This window comes from Petromyzon marinus, chromosome 13, assembly GCF_048934315.1.
Source record: "Petromyzon marinus isolate PM22_M1 ecotype Great Lakes invasive population chromosome 13, UKy_Petmar_22M1.pri1.0, whole genome shotgun sequence".
Lineage (NCBI taxonomy): Eukaryota > Metazoa > Chordata > Hyperoartia > Petromyzontiformes > Petromyzontidae > Petromyzon > Petromyzon marinus.
The window spans coordinates 15,993,958-16,011,896 of record NC_133679.1 but is presented as its reverse complement, the minus strand read 5'-3'; the positions used below and the strand labels follow the sequence as shown (position 1 = coordinate 16,011,896).

Here is a 17,939-nt window from a genome sequence, read left to right as displayed (position 1 = left end):
ACTCATGTAGCCGGGTTCACAGTGCAGTGCGCTAACCACTGCGCTAACGCTCTCCATATCAGGACACTCACACATGCACCCCCTCTCTCCCCCCAGGCAGGAGCCAGGCACAGATGCTCGCGGGGGCCGAGGGAGGGGGTGAACAGATGTTCGCGTGTGCGAACGGGAATCTGTGCTCATAGGCGAGTGAGTTGAGTGAGCGAGTAAGTGCACGAGTGGGCGAGTGAGAAAGCGGATGAGAGAGCAGGTGTGTGACTGAGCAAGTTTAGTGAGTGAGTGAGAGTGTGGGCAAGTGGGTTAGTGCGAGAGTTGGTGAGAAGGTGAGTGTAGGTGAGTGTCCTGTTGAGATCTGCAGAGTGTGGATAAGATGAAACAGTCAGTGTCTTCAACACGGGTGGAGGAATCAATGAGTGAAGTTCACGGGAACAAAAATTACAACGATGTTAGTAGCGATAGAAGAGTGATAAGGAGGCCACTGACCGCCGGTAAGCGAATGAAAGGAGTGAATTGGTGAGTGCTGGACGATCAATCGCATGTGCGTTCGTGCGCGTGTGTGTGTCTGCCATTCATCTCTGTCAACCAGTAAAATCTAGGTCGCAGTGGCGAGATGTTAATTACCTCGCCTTGTATGGAGGAGGTTGTGGGTTCGATTCTGACCCTGACACCTGTATATTTGGAGTTTGCATGTCTCGGTCTCTCCCTGTGGTCGCGTGGATTTTTCTCCAGGTCCTCTGGTTTTTCCCTCCACATTTCGAATCGAAATGCGTTTAGCATATTTGGCTGATATTAATTTCTCCATGATAATCCACTTTGTTGAGCTATCATTTGTAACCAGGTGCAATCTGAAAATAGCTATATAGCTCGGTGGCCTTACCAGGTAAAATAAAACGTTTAGTTTAGTTTCGTGTCTATCGCATAACCTCCTGCCAGCAGCGAGAGCCTTACACACTTCACGGGATGGCCTCATCATGCACCTAGCCTCACACTTCACGCCATGGTGAAGTCACCGCCACTTATGAGTGAATGACGGTAGTCGTTGTTGTTGTTGTGTGCGTCTTAGTCTTTGTGTGCCTGCATCACCAGAACAAGAGGAACGGAGGCTCCGCTGGCCCCTTCGGCCCCCTCTGTGAGCAGGAACACGGCGGCATCCGAGATGACACCGTTGAGGTCGTTCAGGGCCTGGTGCAGCCTGTGGGAGGAGGAACGGCTCCGTTGGTGAGAAGCGCAGTGCGAGGTCAGCCTCAAAACCCTCACCCGCGCTCACCCGCCCGTCTGGCCTCACCAACCCTCCCGGTCTCAACCCACTGCACCCGGCCATCTCCACCACACCCCATCCTGCCCGTCGTGCCGTACCCACACTGGCTTCCGGCCACACTTGTCTGATCTCAACCACCCAACCACCCATCCACCCATCCTGCCCATCTGCCCACCTATTCAGCCACATCTGCCCACCCGCCCGGCCCCACCGATTTCCATAGTCGAGGACGACGGGGTCCTTGGAGGTGCCGGTGATCGCGTCGTGGTGCTGAAAGAGGCCCAGGTTCCGTCGAGCCCCGACCAGACGCCGCATTCCGTCGTGGGCCCATGGGGGGGGCGCCACCGCGGGGCCCCCCTCGGGGCCCCCGCGCGCGTACGACAGCGCCAGCGAGTAGGCGATCTCCGCCGCCCTGCACGCACAAAGACAAAGGTCCCCGGTGGAGCCTCAACAAAACCGTCGGGGCAAGTGCTGTTAGCGAGCACGAGGAGGCCGCGTGGCACCACGACCGACCTTTTTGCCTCTTAGGTGCTGATGTTGATGCACCACAGGAGGTACTAGTTTAAGGCAGCGTCGACCGAGGGGAGTCACAGGTATAGCTCAGATATTCATCGCTGATGTTGGCCGTGACTGGGAACTGAACTCAAGTTGCAGGGTTCGTAGCGCAGCACGCTCGTGACACAATTCACCTGTCGTATTGTCCGTGCCTTCTGTGTCGGAGTATCGCTATGGGCAGTGATCGCTGAAATGATGAACAGATGGCATTACACCATATTCACCAGACTCCGGAGACAGGAGGGATCGAATAAGTCAAATCTGTCTTTACCTCTGAACAATAACCACTACTGCTACACAAACGACACAAAATTTTGCGCAAGTTGGAATCTTGCCATTGCTGCTGTCACATCTGGGCTGAAGCACCCAGTTCCTACCTCACTGCTGCAGTGGATAGAAGTCAAAGTCAGGGTGACTGATGATTCAGCATTCACCTATTCACTCCAGTCACCTGCTCTCCGGCAGTCACCACCTTATTACTCTTATATTGGAGGTATTTTTAACTTCTTTGGCACCGCACGTAGCCAACCGTGATAATCAGAGGTTCTACGACCATAGTTACTGTTCAGGTAAACTTCACTTGGTAATTCCTCCACCAATGTTGAGGACTTGGGCTTCTAGATTGAAAGTCAAAACAACAACTCACTCACCAGACGACGTGTCTCATCCATACTGTGCAGGTTACAACAACACACTCACTCCTCCACCCGCTCACCGACTCACCGACTCAACCACTGCCCCACTCATACTTGCTTACCCACTCACCCACTCACCCACCCATTCACTCCCTCACTCACTCACCAACAAACTCACTCACTTGCACACCACACTGCCGGTAACCTTACCTCTCTGCTTCTTCCCTCGCACTGCTCCACTGTGGAATTCCCTCCCATAGTCTCTCTTAACCCCAGCTCTTGCATTAGCCTTGCTTAAATTAAGTTATGTATTTACTCTTAACTCTGACAGTGCTGTTTGTTGCTGGCCACTTGACCTTTTGGGTCTTTGAGGCTGTGTTCTGCAAGCATGGCTAAACAAAAACAACCAACGAGGGGGTCCTCGTTCGTTCCCCATTTGTGAACGTAAATGGCTGCGCCCGCTCAGAACCGTGGCTCGAGGGGCTTAAGCTGTGGCGGGGGAAGCGGGGGGGTGGGGAGCTACCGGAGCCGGGCCTCCACGAGCCGGTCCAGGTGCTTGTAGAACGGCCGCGTAGTGTAGAAGCCGGTCCAGTAGTGGTCGTCGCGGTCGGCGTACGAGAAGAAGTCGCCACTCAGCACTGGCAGCGCCGGGGCGGCCGGAGGGCCCAGCAGCGCAGCCCGCATTGCATCAAAATACTCGGAGAGCGTCCCAAACTGAGCCTGCGGTGGCATACAGATATATAGGGGGGAAGGGGATAGGTGAATGAGTGGATGAGAAGCGACTGAGAGGATAAGCGAATAAGGTAGTGAGCGAGTGAATTGATGGATGAGCGAATGAGCGAGGGGATGGATGACTAACAAGAGAGTGGATGAGTGAATGAGGGAGTGAATCAAATGATGAGCGAGTCAGCAGAATAATGCGCGAATGAGCAACCTCAACTGGGTGAGTGTGTGTGTGTGTGCACGGGCGACGGCGTGGTGAGTGCGCGAGCGGATGGGCAGGTGACGCACTCGCGCGTGTAGCTCGGGGTGAGCGTTGATGTAGTCGAAGAGGCGCTGGTAGTTGTGGAACTGCTGGTCCCACTCCTGTGCCGTGTCGTAGCGGAAGTCATCGCCCAGGGGAACGAGCAGCACGGGCGAGCGGAAAAGGCGCGACTTCTTGCGGTACTGATCGAGCAGCAACCGGGCCCTGCAGCACAGGGACAGAGGGACACATGGAGACAGAGACGAGGGGACACATGGGGACACACGGAGACAGAGATGCGAGGCTTGGGGACACACGGGGGGACATGCGGAGGGGGGACACGCGGAGGGGGGACACAAGGAGGGGACACAAGGGGACAATAGAATACGCGCACGGGAGAAATAGGAAACGCCGCATGGAGACACACGGATGATGAAGGCACAGCCACGACCTTGCAGAGGTTCACAGTTCAAACCAAGTGACCGCTCTGATTAATACTGCGTTGTGTATTAACTGTTAAATACAACACGCCATCTGCTGCACTCACAGCGGACGTTAAAGATTCTGAGACGGTCTACCCTTGCGAATGACATCTGCGTGCCAGCATCATGGCTCAACTTGATCCGATTTAAAAAATAACACTGCACATGAATCAATTGGCATTACACATGCACTAGCAATCGTCGCCCCTCCTGCAAAAACTTGGGTAAGGTGGAGTGCGTGGGGAGGGACACGCGGTGGGTAGGGTCGAGCGCATGGGGTGGGACACGCGGTGGGTAGGGTGGAGCGTGTGGGGTGGGACACGCGGTGGGTAGGGTGGAGTGTGTGGGGTGAGACACGCGGTGGGTAGGGTGGAATGCGTGCCAACCTCTCCTCCACGTTGTCATCAGTGATGGCGCGGGGTGGGACGCGCCAGGGGCAGTTGACGCGGCCGCCCGGGAGGCGCTTGAAGTCAAACTGGCAGCAGACGCGGGGGTCAGGCCCGCATGTGTGCGGGACGTCGTAGCTGTAGAATGGCATCATGTGACACAGAATGTCTGTGTCGGCCCCCGAGTCTGTGGCACAGCGCACAAGCGGATATGCAGACAGACGCCCGCTCAGGTTCCGCCGATGATGGGCAGCGTGACCGCTCACCCCTGGTGTTCCCTTGCCCAGCCCTCTCCCCCACCTAAGGTATCCGATCTTCACGATTAAAGCCAAGAATTTAACGTGCAATTGTAACAGGGCAGACGGATTCAAAGTCTGGGGTAATACGTTATCTTGCGCAGTTGTGAAGATCGGTAACAAAATAACTCGGTAGACATTACACGTTCACCTTCAGACATCTGTCCATCTACATAAAAGTATTTTGTACACATGCCATCAGCCACACGGCCTTCCTTCTGGGAGTATATCACTTGTGCAGCTTTGGTTCAACGTAAACAAAACTCTTACAGAGGGACTGTACCAATGAACACCTGGCAGCATTGATTCAAGCAAACCTGACTACTGATGAGACACCAAATGTTGAAACAGATCCACAGTTTATCAACAGTTTGCTCTTTTCAATACGAATGAAACTGTAGTGTCGAGTTGTGTTGCTATGGCGGACTGAACCTGGACAGAAGCGATCGCAGCGTTGCTGCCCGAAACTTGGCGATATAAAACCAGCGCTAAAAGGACTGGGGTTGGCGACATCGCCGCCAGTACGGCATGAGCGCGGCTCTCCGAGACGTCATTCTTGTGCGATGCCGCCTCGGCTCGTTACCACTGCGAACCAAATGCTTTGAGGGACAAGCGTGCGGCAGGAGGTGTCTTGTGCTCCCTGTGTGCATGTGGTTTGTCTCCCGTCTTTCATTTGTCTGATTCGCTCCCTCCGCCTCCCTTCCACACGCCGCCTCGTCTATAATGGTTGTACCACCCTGCGCCACCCTTCCCATTTGTTTACCCATTTTGCCTACGGATAGTTTTGCATAAAGTTTGAATGAAAAGGAAATCACCTTTCAGCTGTTGTAACCGAGACTTTACGTGTGCACATAACGATTCAGAGTTCATTTTAATATACAGGGGAATTCATGCCTGGTCACTCTAGCCCACTGATGCCCCAGCCCAGACGCTCTAAATTACACAACATTTGTAATACGCACAGTTTTCGTTCACTCTAAAAGATCGAACGATTCAGAGGCATGGAAAACAACAGAAATTGGGAAGGCAGCCAAAATTGGTGTTACCAGTAATTGCCCAGGCTCTGTGGCCCTACATTGGGATATTTGGTCAACTCCATTTATAGTCTTCATACACGTGGTATGAAGCCGGGGTCCCCAGGGAAAACCTACCCGTGTGAGGGGGTAACACTAATTTCCCGTACAGATATAATTATCCCACTTGTTGTACTGGCATCGTATCCTGGCCATAGCAAGGAGTTGGCGACCTTGACTCTCATGGGCAGGAGGGAGTTTCACACGTCTGTGTGTGATCCACCAACCCTTGCTTCCTCAACGGAACTGCAATAAAGGCCACGTGTGAGGTGATGTGGACCAGCGGTAGCGGGTTTGCTCCTTGTTGTAGACTTCACAGTTCGAAGTCAGCAGCCACCCTGGTTAATACTGTGGTGCGTAATTAGCAAAATAATACTGTGACTATTAAAGAACTCGTGACACCATTCGCAAGAGTAGGCCGTTGCGTGACAGCGCCATGGTCCAAATTTTCACATTGTTAATAATGACGCCGCAAAAAATTACTCAATTGGGAGCACACGGTAGCAGCGGCAATCATCACTCCTGACTGTAAAAACTCGACAAGACGCTTCTGAAAAATATTCCCAGGACTCTGCAAGGCTTCTCCTGGGTAAACAAGTGTAGGAGTGGTGAAGATTAACACCAGCGTCTGGCTGCCACTCACCCCAGCTCTGGCGCCAGTGGAACTCGAGGCTACGCTCGTGAGCCAGGTGCTTCTTGACGGAGTAGTGAGTCCTCTGGATGAGCATGTTCTGGATGCCGGCAGCGCGGAGAAGGTACGCGTTGGTAGGGCTGTGCCCGAACGGGTCGATGGCCCAGCCCGAGCGTGGGCGCACGCCCAAGTGCCTCTCCAGCCACTGGTGGCCCTCCAGCATCTGGTCCAGCATGGCCCACACGTGGACGTTGGCCTCATCGGGCATGACCCAGCCACCGGTCACGATCTCCAGCTGCCCGCCGTCGATCAGCCTGGGCTCACGCAAATAGGGGGCCACGGGGGGCACGGGGAGGAAATGAGGAGGATGAGGGAGCGGTGATGCGGCCCAGCGGCAGCGCGTTCGCTGCTTGATGCGGAGGTTAGCAGTTCAAATCCGGCAGGATGCTCTGGTTATTACTGCGTTGTCATCAATATCACCAACAGTATCATCGCAGGAGCCGTCCTTGTTATTATTGCGGAATGTATTAGCCCACAAGTGTGGTGACTGCGGTGTTCCCCGTGTGTGCTATGTTCCGTGCGAGTACGGAGAGGTAAGTGCAGTGCTCCCCGTCAGTGTAGTGACCCGGTAAACGCGGTGAATGCAGTGAGTGCGGCGGCCTCACCGCTTGGCGGTAGCGCGTTGTGCGGCATCTGCGCCCTCCCACCACTTGGCGAGATAGGAGACCTCAGCCCAGATGAAGCGGCGGCGCGAGTCCTCCGCCAACTTCACCATTGCATTGTCCAGGATCCGCTTCGTCTGCTCCACAAAATACCCCTCAAACGTCTTGATCCAGCCTGCAAAGACAAAGAGCCCCCCGTGTGGCCTCAACAGACTGTCAAGGAAAGTGCTGTTAACAAGCACCTATGAAGGTCAGCACGGCACACGAGGGGGGTGGATGACCAGCACCCCACTTGGCCACTTTTTTCTCCCCAGTACTGATGTTTACACACCACACCAGGTACTCATTTGAGACTAAGCCGACCTAGGAGAGCACCAGGTCCAGTTAAAATATTGTTTGTCACTGTTATTGGCCCAGTGGGTTTCGAACTTGGGTCACTGGGTTTATAGCGCAGCATGCTAACGACTGCGCCAATGCTCCCTACATGGTCATACATGCGCACGGGAATGGCAGCTGGTGTTGTTCTGGGGACACCTGTGTGTATGGTTACATGCAGTAGTGTAGCGATTAGCGTGCTGCACTATGAACCCGGCGACCTGAGTTCAAATTCCGCTCGCAGCCAACACCGGTGACGATTATCTCAACCGGTCCTGGGCCTCCCCTAGGTCGACTCAGCCTCAAATTAGTACCTGGTGTGAAGTGTAAATATCACCACTGGGGAAACCAAGGCAGCCAGGCGTGGTGCTGGCCACACACCCCCTTGTGTGCCGTACCGACCTTCATAGGTGCTCGCTAAAAGCACTTGCTCCAACAGTCTTTTAATGGCTATGGGGGATCTTTGTAATTTATTTGGTAACTATTACTGTGCGTGTGTGTGTGGTTACACCTGCGCATGTGCGGTTACACCTGCGTGTGTGCGCACACCTGGGTCGTTGTGCGAGTGCGGCACCACGTAGATCTGCAGCGGAGTGGACTCCCACGCCGCATCTTCATAAGTGATGTCAAACCCCTGCTTCCAGGCACCGCCGTCAGGGTTGTCAAATGGCAGCAACTCGTACACGTCCATCATCTGAGCGCAATGCACACACACGTATAGGACCACAGAGTTTGGGCAATTATTGGCAGTGCAGGTTCTGGCTGCAGTCCTGCTTGTTGGTCGTGAGCAGTAATTAAACTCAGGTCGCAGAGTTCATGGTGCAGTGCCCTGACGACCCTCACAGTCTCCGACTCATCCACACACTCACCCTGTGCTGCAACGCGTCCTGCCCACACGTCCCCTCGCCGCCTTCTCACCTTCACGTCGGCCTTTGCCGGTGAGTCCCCCCTCGGCTCCCGGCACTCCTCTGCCGGACCCGCCGGCCCTGCAGGACCCTGCGCCGCCCAGGCCACCATTTGGGGCAGCACCCACGTGCCGTTGGTGAGCCGCCACGGGTAGAGGCCACCACTGTCGGTTCCCTGGTTCGAGCCACCGCCGCCGCCTCCTCCCAGATCGACGTCGCCGCTAAGCCGCCCGGGCCCCGAGCCGCCCAGCGCCTGCACCGAGTCACGCAGGTGGCCGATCATCTGGTGGTTGTCTTCTAGCAGCTGCTCCAGCTGCTTCAGACGCTGATGGAGCTCCAGCAAGGGGCCCTGTCGGCCGGGGTAACGGACCGTTAGGACGACGCAGGAGCCGATGCCAGCGCAGCCCACATATACCGCCCACAGACCCCCCCACACACACCCAGCGAATCCATCCAATTACGATTATTATAATTATTATTGTAATTCCGCTTTATTACCCAGGAATGCCTCACTGTGGAGTGCCGTATTGGGTCGGGTGCCCACAGGGCCACTTGGTTTCGGGTTGGAGCAGAGTTGTTTTTATGGCTTGTGGGTCGGGGGCGGGTCGGGTCATGTTCACCATAGGTCGCCCGCCATGAACTACCACCATCATTATTTTTTATTGAGTGCCACGACTCCTCTATTTCCGTGTTTGTCCCGAGACACGGGAAGGCACTACGATTCACACAATGTGAAATATTTCCACTCTTTCCTCTCATTACACAAACTGTGTGTGGACTCGTGGCTCCATAACAATGGCCACGGTGCACGATCAGTAGGGCGCATAACGTGAACCACGTGTGGGTTACGTGTTTTACAGAATTCCTATTTAGGAGCCGAGACCATTTATAGTTACTGGAGGTGTGTCAGATTGGGTCGTTGGTCTAATGAAGGCAGGTCGTGTCTGGTGGGTCGCAGTTCTAATGAAAGCAAGGTGGGTCAAGTCATCGCGGGTCAGGTTGGGTTGGGTCTCAGGTCAAAAAGTTTGACCTGTGCAGATCCAAGAAAGCCTTAAGACTTTTTTTTCAGGAGGGTCCTGCCAAATTATCGCAGTAGTAGGGGGATGATGTTGCTGCCATGTGTGATTCCAATGTAATCAATTTTAGATAATGTTTTAGCATTGGATATTTGACCAATACCGGTTAAATTATTTGTCATTTTTTTTGGCATGGGAGGAACCCGGAGAACATACAAACTCCATACAGAAAGGCGCCCAATTCAGGAATCGAACCCAGGTCCTTCTTGCGGTGAGTGCTATCACAGTGCCGCCACCCTGCCATCCAAATTTTAAAACTAGGGGTATACATGTCGGTGATGTTTCGGGAAATGGCTCTTCTTCATAGCGCATAGATTAAAAGGCCAGAGAGAGGGAGTGATTGCAAGCAGCCCACTTGACCACTGAGCCACGTGTTATTGATGATAGACGATTACACCAGCGATATTAACTGGGACTACCCACCAGATTCGAACCATGGACCTCTGCAAAAAGTGGCAAAAGAGATGCTATTAGGTCGTGTCACCACCCCAGGATGTAACTCTTAAAGGCCGTCTGGTTCAGTGATTGGCAAACCCAGAGAGATGGAGGAATAGGCACGGATAGTTTACTGGTGACTTAAGTGCACGGGTCAGAGCCGAGTAAATCCGGAGAGATGGAGAAGTGAAGACACAGATGACTACCCCAGTGACTTCAAACCAGGGATTAGAAACTGGTAAACACACAGCAGTACCGAGGGCATGGGCACAGGGGGCAAGAGGCCCTGCACGAGGGGTGTTGATCGTTTACACAAGGGTGAACGGGTGAACGAATGTCAACGGAGTCGAACACGGTTTTTGATTCGCCTCAACGGTGAAATCTCTGCCAGATTCTTGCAGCCTCCGGCGCCACCCAGAGCATGCCGCTCGCAGAGCACCGGAGCCCCGTGTGGCACTACCTCCCTATATCCACGTCTCTCTCGCTCTCTGTGTGTGTCTCTTGTTCTCTCTTTCCGTGTGTCTCTCTTGTTCTCTCTGTTTGTATCTCTTGTGTTCTTTCTCTCCGTGTTAATCTCCATCATTCTGTCTGTTTCCCTTGTGTTCCCTCTCCGTGTTGGTCTCTCTCACACTATACTCTTTGGTTCTTTCGGTAAAGTCACGTAGGTAGAAAAATAATAATAGATCACGACGTTTCGATCGCTACACAAGCAACTGTCTTCTCTCCGTGTTTGCCTCACAAGCACACATGTTCACACAATAAAAAAAGAAACACACACAGCCAGGTATGTGAAACGCGCACCTGTGAGGCGTTAACTCTGACCTCAGGTGAGGCGACGTTCACTGAACCTTAAGCTACCCATCCCGAGTGGGTATTCACCAAAGACCGGAAATCCGTAACCAGTTTCAGAATCAGTTACCGGTTTCCAAGATCTGGAACCAGTGACTGATTGCCGTCACTGGTTCCAGTAACAAATGCATAAAATGACTCACGCAAACGTACAAGCCGCACACCGGCCTAAATCACTGCCGTTGTTCACTCGCCCTCGTTTCTAAGTTACAAGCTGAATGCCTAGCCAATTTTAACTGTTTTTTCGTAGGGTTAAAAGTAGCTCGATAAAGTAAACCAGTTTTAACCACTCCAATTACCTCAACTCCATGGGAGAGGGAAGGGGCCCTCCTCAACTCACCCCAACCTCACGGCCAAGACCTAGGGGCGCATCCCACAGTGGGGGTCCCAGCCCATAGTGGGAGGCCATGGGGATGGGAAAGAAGTGCTGGGGCGAGGGGGTGGGAAGTAATCCTGGACTCCAGCCACTAGACCTCGGGTGATGATAATTCCACTTGCAGAGGCACGTGACATAACTCGCTCGTAATAATAATCTACATCTGTAAGGCGCATTTCATCCATAGATCCCAATGCGCCCCGTGTATGGTAAGCAGGAGATTAACATGACCTGCAGGGTACACAGCCAGAACTAGGGGGTGAAGGCCGACTACTCTGAGTGCATTATTTCCAAAGGCAAAGTGCCCATAATCTTGGAGCTGCAATGACAAAAGTTTAAATTTCGATTTAAAGCTTTCGTGACTGCAGGGATTCATATTATTGGTTCTTTCGGTAAAGTCACGTAGAAGGGAAATAATAAATAATAAAACAATAAAATTCTCGTGACGTTTCGATTGCAAAACAAGCAATCATCACCTGATTTTATTTTTATAATTTTATAATTTCCCTTCTACGTGTCTTTACCAAAAGAATCAAGAATATGACAAAAGTTTGTTCACCCCAGTAAATGAGCCTTGACCTCGGAGTACTTAGAAGAAGGCCATCTGAAGGTCTCAGGGACCTCGTTGGAGTGTAAACACGAATCAGTTCACAAATATTGTGGGGCTAACCCACTGAGAGCCTTGCAGATCAGCAGCAGAGTCGTCTTATAGACCACTCGATACTTGACTGGTAACCAGTGCAAAGACAAGAGAGCAGGTGTGATGTGCTCGCGAAACGGTGTGTTTGTAAGCACTCCAGCAGCTGCATTCTGAACAAGCTGGAATCTACTGAGCACCTTCCTCAGAATCCCGAACAGTAATCAAGTCAGGAGAACAAAAAAGCATGAACCAGTCTCTCGAAGTCAATAGGCGACAAGAATCGAGGCAGGATATCATCACAATTATTGGCTGCTAATTTAATCACCAAACACCACACTCTGCTTGGCGTTTACATTTTCCACGACCATGTTGCGTTGTATAGCGTATTGAGCTGTGTCCAAATAGGACCCATATCTCGCAGAGAGGCCTTGCCTGTAACATCTGGCAGTTCACCAGCATTGGTTCCAACAAGCCTGACTGCTGATGAGACACTGATTGTCGAAATTGTTCCAGAGTTTTGTTTGCATTGAACCAATTCTACTGGGATTCTGTACTCCCAGATGGAAGACCATGTGGCTGATGGGATGTATAAAAAAAGTTGCATAATTTAGGCAGCCGTGGTGGCGACATGTTAACTACCTCACCTGGTATGCGCAGGAGGTCGTGCTTTCGATACCGACCCTGACACCTGCATATTTGAAGTTTGTATGTTCTCCCCGTGGATTTTACTCCGGGTCCTCCGGTTTTTCCCCCCACATTTAGAAACATGCATTTTAAGTATTTGGCTGCTATACACTTCCACGTGAAAAGCCACTTTGTTGAGCTATTATTTGACCAGGTCACTTCTGAAAAAGAGCTACATAGTTTAGTGGGCCCTACCCTGGTAAAACAGGAATAGTAACAAACATGTTTAGCGACAGGTATGTGAAGGAAGCAGCGGCTTGTCTACTTGAGTCTGTAAACGCTTTGCGTGGGATCTTGGTCTCTGTAAACTGAGGAACAATTTCCTGCTAAAATGATCATCGAGGCATCGCTGCTCATTTACAGCCCTGTAGACCCAGTGGTGGCCATGCCACGTTCCTTTGGTGGGTGTGTCCGTTGGAGAACTACTGGACAACTACTTCCCAACAAAGTGGTGAGTGATATTTTATGAACCCCGGAGGGAGGGAGGATGGGCCAAGTCATGAGATTCAGCCACCGCGTGGGGAGAAGCGACCGCTCCTCCCTCCCACTGGCCAAGCGGGTACCTGCTGAACCTGAAGGAGCAGGTGAGCGGCCTGGCGCCACGTGAAGAGAGACCTTGGGCAGCCGCGCCAATTAAACAGTCACCCTGAACCACAGCAAGCGAGGCGTGGGAACTCGCGCAGTGACACACTGACCTTTACCACACCCACCATCACACCTCCCCTCATCACACCTCATCTCCCTCCCCTCATCACACCTCCCCCTCATCATAGCCCCCCCCCATCAACCTCATCATCAACATCCCCCTCATCACGCCTTTCCCTCATCACACCCCCCCCCCCATCACACCTCCCCTCATCACACCTCCTCATCACAGCCCCCTTCATCAACCTCCCCCTCATCACAACTCCTCTCATCAACCTTCCCCTCGTCACACCTCATCACACCTTCCCTCATCTCCCTTCCCCTCATAACACCACCAACCTCATCACACCTCCCCCTCATCACACGTGCCACCTGCTCGGTTAAACCAGGGTCCCGCAGAACACGGAGGACGCGGGAAATGAATCCCAGAATGGACCCCCTCGAGCACGACCCCTCACTCACCATTCCTCACCCCTCTCCTTGCGACCCTTCTCGTCACCCGACTCGCCGTGACTCCTCACGAGGACCCCATCGCCACGAACTTCTGACCTCACCCCCAGTCACAAAGACGACTCCTGTGTCTCCTTACCCCTCGCCTCACCGCCCTCACCTTGGCGGGGTCCCCGCTCTTGGTGCGGTCGAAGTGTACCCGGTCGAGCATGAGGTAGAGCGAGAAGACGGCCACGCAGAACGTGGCGCCGAAGCACACGACCACCAACTTGCGCAGCCTCATCGCTCCTACACCTCCTTCTCCACCTTCCTCAAGGGTCCTCGCGGGTCACCTCTTCCACCTCCTCTTCAGCAGAGAGTCACCTCTTCCGCCTTCACCACCGCCACCTCTTATCCCTCGTCCTTCACAGGAGTTCACAGTGCAGTCACGGCCCCCGGGGGGGGGGGTCCCCTGGGTCCCCTCGGAGTGGTCAACCCCCCCGGACCTGTGCCCCGGGGACCCCGAGAGGGGAAGGTGGGCAGGGGGTGACGGTGGGAGACGAGGAGTTAAGACGAGGAGATGAAATGGGTGGTGGCCGCGTGGAAGGGGATCTGAGATGAGGGAGTCGAGGAGAAACGGCAGATCACGTGGGAGATGGGAGAAGAGGTCGGCAGTCACGGGGTGGGAGGCGAGGGGGAGTTTAGGGTAGGGGAACAGTGGGCGCCAGGTGGGGAGGGGGGGTGTAATGGAGGGGAGATACAAGGTGGGAGACGAGGGACGAGACGCGAGGTGGGAAGAGCCGGGGGACGAGGTGAGAGGTGAGAGGCGAGGAGGTGAGCCGGGCCCAGACTCCGCGCAATCGACTCTCGGCACGCCGCCCTGGGCCGTGACGTCACCGCCTGGGCGGGCGACTCCGTCGGCGCGCGACTCCCGCGCCTCGCCCGCCACGTGCCCAGCTGTAGCACTTCCACCAACATCATCATCAGCAGTAGCACTACCACCAACAACATCATCATCAGCAGTAGCACTACCACCAACAACATCATCATCAGCAGTAGCACTACCACCAACATCATCATCAGCAGTAGCACTACCACCAACAACATCATCAGCAGCAGTAGCACTACCACCAACAACATCATCATCAGCAGTAGCACTACCACCAACATCATCATCAGCAGTAGCACTACCACCAACAACATCATCATCAGCAGTAGCACTACCACCAACAACATCATCATCAGCAGTAGCACTACCACCAACAGCAGTAGCACTACCACCAACAACATCATCAGCAGCAGTAGCACTACCACCAACAACATCATCATCAGCAGTAGCACTACCACCAACATCATCAGCAGCAGTAGTACTACCACCAACATCATCAGTAGCACTACCACCAACAACATCATCATCAACAGTAGCACTACCACCAACATCATCATCAGCAGTAGCACTACCACCAACATCATCATCATCAGCAGTAGCACTACCACCAACATCATCATCATCAACAGTAGCACTACCACCAACATCATCATCAGCTGTAGCACTACCATCATCATCAACAGTAGCACTACCACCAACATCATCATCATCAACAGTAGCACTACCACCAACATCATCATCAACAGTAGCACTACCACCACCAACATCATCATCAACAGTAGCACTACCACCAACATCATCATCAGCAGTAGCACTACCACCAACATCATCATCAGCAGTAGTACTACCACCAACATCATCATCAGCAGTAGCACTACCACGAACATCATTATCAGCAGTAGCACTACCACCATCATCATCATCATCAACAGTAGCACTACCACCAACATCATCATCATCAGCAGTAGCACTACCACCAACATCATCATCAGTAGCACTACCACCAACATCATGAGCAGTAGCACTACCACCAACATCATCATCATCAGCAGTAGCACTACCACCAACAGTAGCACTACCACCATCATCATCAACAGTAGCACTACCACCAACATCATCATCAACAGTAGCACTACCACCAACATCATCATCAACAGTAGCACTACCACCAACATCATCATCATCAACAGTAGCACTACCACCAACATCATCAACAGTAGCAGTATCATCACCAATATCATCATCAACAACATCATCATCAACAGTAGCACTACCACCATCATCAACATCATCATCAACAGTAGCACTACCACCAACATCATCAACAGTAGCACTACCACCAACATCATCATCAACAGTAGCACTACCATCATCATCAACAGTAGCACTAGCACCAACATCATCATCATCAACATCATCAACAGTAGCACTACCACCATCATCAACAGTAGCACTACCACCAACATCATCATCAACAGTAGCACTACCACCAACATCATCATCAACAGTAGCACTACCACCAACATCATCATCAACAACAGTAGCACTACCACCATCATCAACATCATCATCAACAGTAGCATTACCACCAACATCATCATCAACAGTAGCACTACCACCAACATCATCATCAACAGTAGCACTACCACCAACATCATCATCAACAGTAGCACTACCACCAACATCATCATCAACGGTAGCACTCCCACCAACATCATCATCAACAACATCATCATCAACAGTAGCACTACCACCATCATCAACATCATCATCAACAGTAGCATTACCACCAACATCATCAACATCATCATCAACAGTAGCACTACCACCAACATCATCATCAACAACATCATCAGTAGCACTACCACCAACATAATCGTCATCAACAGTAGCACTACCACCAACATCATCAACAACATCAACAGTAGCACTACCACCAACATCATCATCAACATCATCATCAACAGTAGCACTACCACAAACATCATCATCAACAACATCATCAACAGTAGCACTACCACCAACATCATCATCAACATCATCATCAACAGTAGCACTACCACCAACATCATCAACAGTAGCACTACCACCAACATCATCAACATCATCATCAACAGTAGCACTACCACCAACATAATCATCAACAGTAGCAGTATCATCACCAACATCATCATCAACAACATCATCATCAACAGTAGCACTACCACCATCATCAACATCATCATCAACAGTAGCACTACCACCAACATCATCATCAACAGTAGCACTACCACCAACATCATCATCATCAACAGTAGCACTACCACCAACATCATCATCAACAACATCATCATCAGTAGCACTACCACCAACATCATCGTCATCAACAGTAGCACTACCACCAACATCATCAACAACATCAACAGTAGCACTACCACCAACATCATCATCAACAACATCAACAGTAGCACTACCACCAACATCATCATCAACATCATCATCAACAGTAGCACTACCACCAACATCATCAACAGTAGAACTACCACCAACATCATCATCAACATCATCATCAACAGTAGCACTACCACCATCATCAACATCATCAACAGTAGCAGTATCATCACCAACATCATCATCAACAACATCATCATCAACAGTAGCACTACCACCATAATCAACATCATCATTAACAGTAGCACTACCACCAACATCATCATCAACAGTAGCACTACCACCAACATCATCAACAGTAGCACTACCACCAACATCATCATCAACATCATCATCAACAGTAGGACTACCACCAACATCAACATCATCATCAACAGTAGCACTACCACCAACATCATCATCAACAACATCATCATCAGTAGCACTACCACCAACATCATCATCATCATCAACAGTAGCACTACCACCAATATCATCATCAACACCATCATCATCATCAGTAGCACTACCACCAACATCATCATCATCAACAGTAGCACTACCACCAACATCATCATCAATAACATCATCAACAGTAGCACTACCACCAACATCATCATCAACAACATCATAAACAGTAGCACTACCACCAACATCATCATCAACAGTAGCACTACCACCAACATCATCATCAACAACATCATCAACAGTAGCATTACCACCAACATCATCATCAACATCATCATCAACAGTAGCACTACCACCAACATCATCATCATCAACAGTAGCACTACCACCAACATAATCATCAACAGTAGCAGTATCATCACCAACATCATCATCAACAGTAGCACTATCATCACCAACATCATCAACAGTAGCAGTATCATCACCAACATCATCAGCCCCATCAGTAGCAGAATCATATCGCCGTGCATTGTAGTATCGCGATATATCGTGGATCGTATCGCCGTGCATTGTAGTATCGCGATATATCGTGGGTCGTATCGCCGAGCATTGTGGTATCGCGATATATCGTGGGTCGTACCGCCGAGCATTGTGGTATCGCGATATATCGCGTTGACTCCTTGACGTCACGTCCGCTTCCAGGGTCGGCCCGGAACATGTTTGGGAGAGCGGCACGTGACCCAAACCGGTCCTGACCTGTATTGGAGAGGTGAGAGAGACGAGGTGGGAGAGGTGCGAGAGACGAGGTGGGAGAGGTGAGAGAGACGAGGTGGGAGAGGTGAGAGAGACGAGGTGAGAGAGACGAGGTGGGAGAGGTGAG

The 17,939-nt window shown here is 51.7% G+C and overlaps 2 protein-coding genes across 3 annotated transcripts in view; one reads left to right on the top strand and one right to left on the bottom strand.

The window, feature by feature from the left end:
- The window catches only part of LOC116942119 (alpha-mannosidase 2x-like), a 26,304-nt gene extending 12,089 nt beyond the window's left edge, over nucleotides 1-14,215 (bottom strand). The window contains exons 1-10 of one of the 2 annotated variants that reach the window (XM_032953710.2): nucleotides 13,535-14,215; nucleotides 8,233-8,568; nucleotides 7,864-8,008; nucleotides 6,943-7,114; nucleotides 6,290-6,591; nucleotides 4,278-4,464; nucleotides 3,457-3,634; nucleotides 2,969-3,165; nucleotides 1,467-1,667; nucleotides 1,081-1,189 (exon numbers count right to left, since the gene is read on the bottom strand). In XM_032953710.2, the coding sequence (XP_032809601.2) occupies nucleotides 1,081-1,189; nucleotides 1,467-1,667; nucleotides 2,969-3,165; nucleotides 3,457-3,634; nucleotides 4,278-4,464; nucleotides 6,290-6,591; nucleotides 6,943-7,114; nucleotides 7,864-8,008; nucleotides 8,233-8,568; nucleotides 13,535-13,657 (1,950 nt within the window). In that variant the 5' untranslated portion in view covers nucleotides 13,658-14,215. The remainder of the gene's footprint in view (nucleotides 1-1,080; nucleotides 1,190-1,466; nucleotides 1,668-2,968; nucleotides 3,166-3,456; nucleotides 3,635-4,277; nucleotides 4,465-6,289; nucleotides 6,592-6,942; nucleotides 7,115-7,863; nucleotides 8,009-8,232; nucleotides 8,569-13,534) is intronic. The other variant, XM_032953711.2, reaches the window with a different exon arrangement.
- Nucleotides 14,195-17,939, top strand: part of LOC116942118 (uncharacterized) — a 7,996-nt gene continuing 4,251 nt past the window's right edge. The window contains exon 1 of the mRNA XM_076066916.1: nucleotides 14,195-17,888. Within this exon, the coding sequence (XP_075923031.1) occupies nucleotides 15,254-17,743 (2,490 nt within the window). The 5' untranslated portion in view covers nucleotides 14,195-15,253 and the 3' untranslated portion in view covers nucleotides 17,744-17,888. The remainder of the gene's footprint in view (nucleotides 17,889-17,939) is intronic.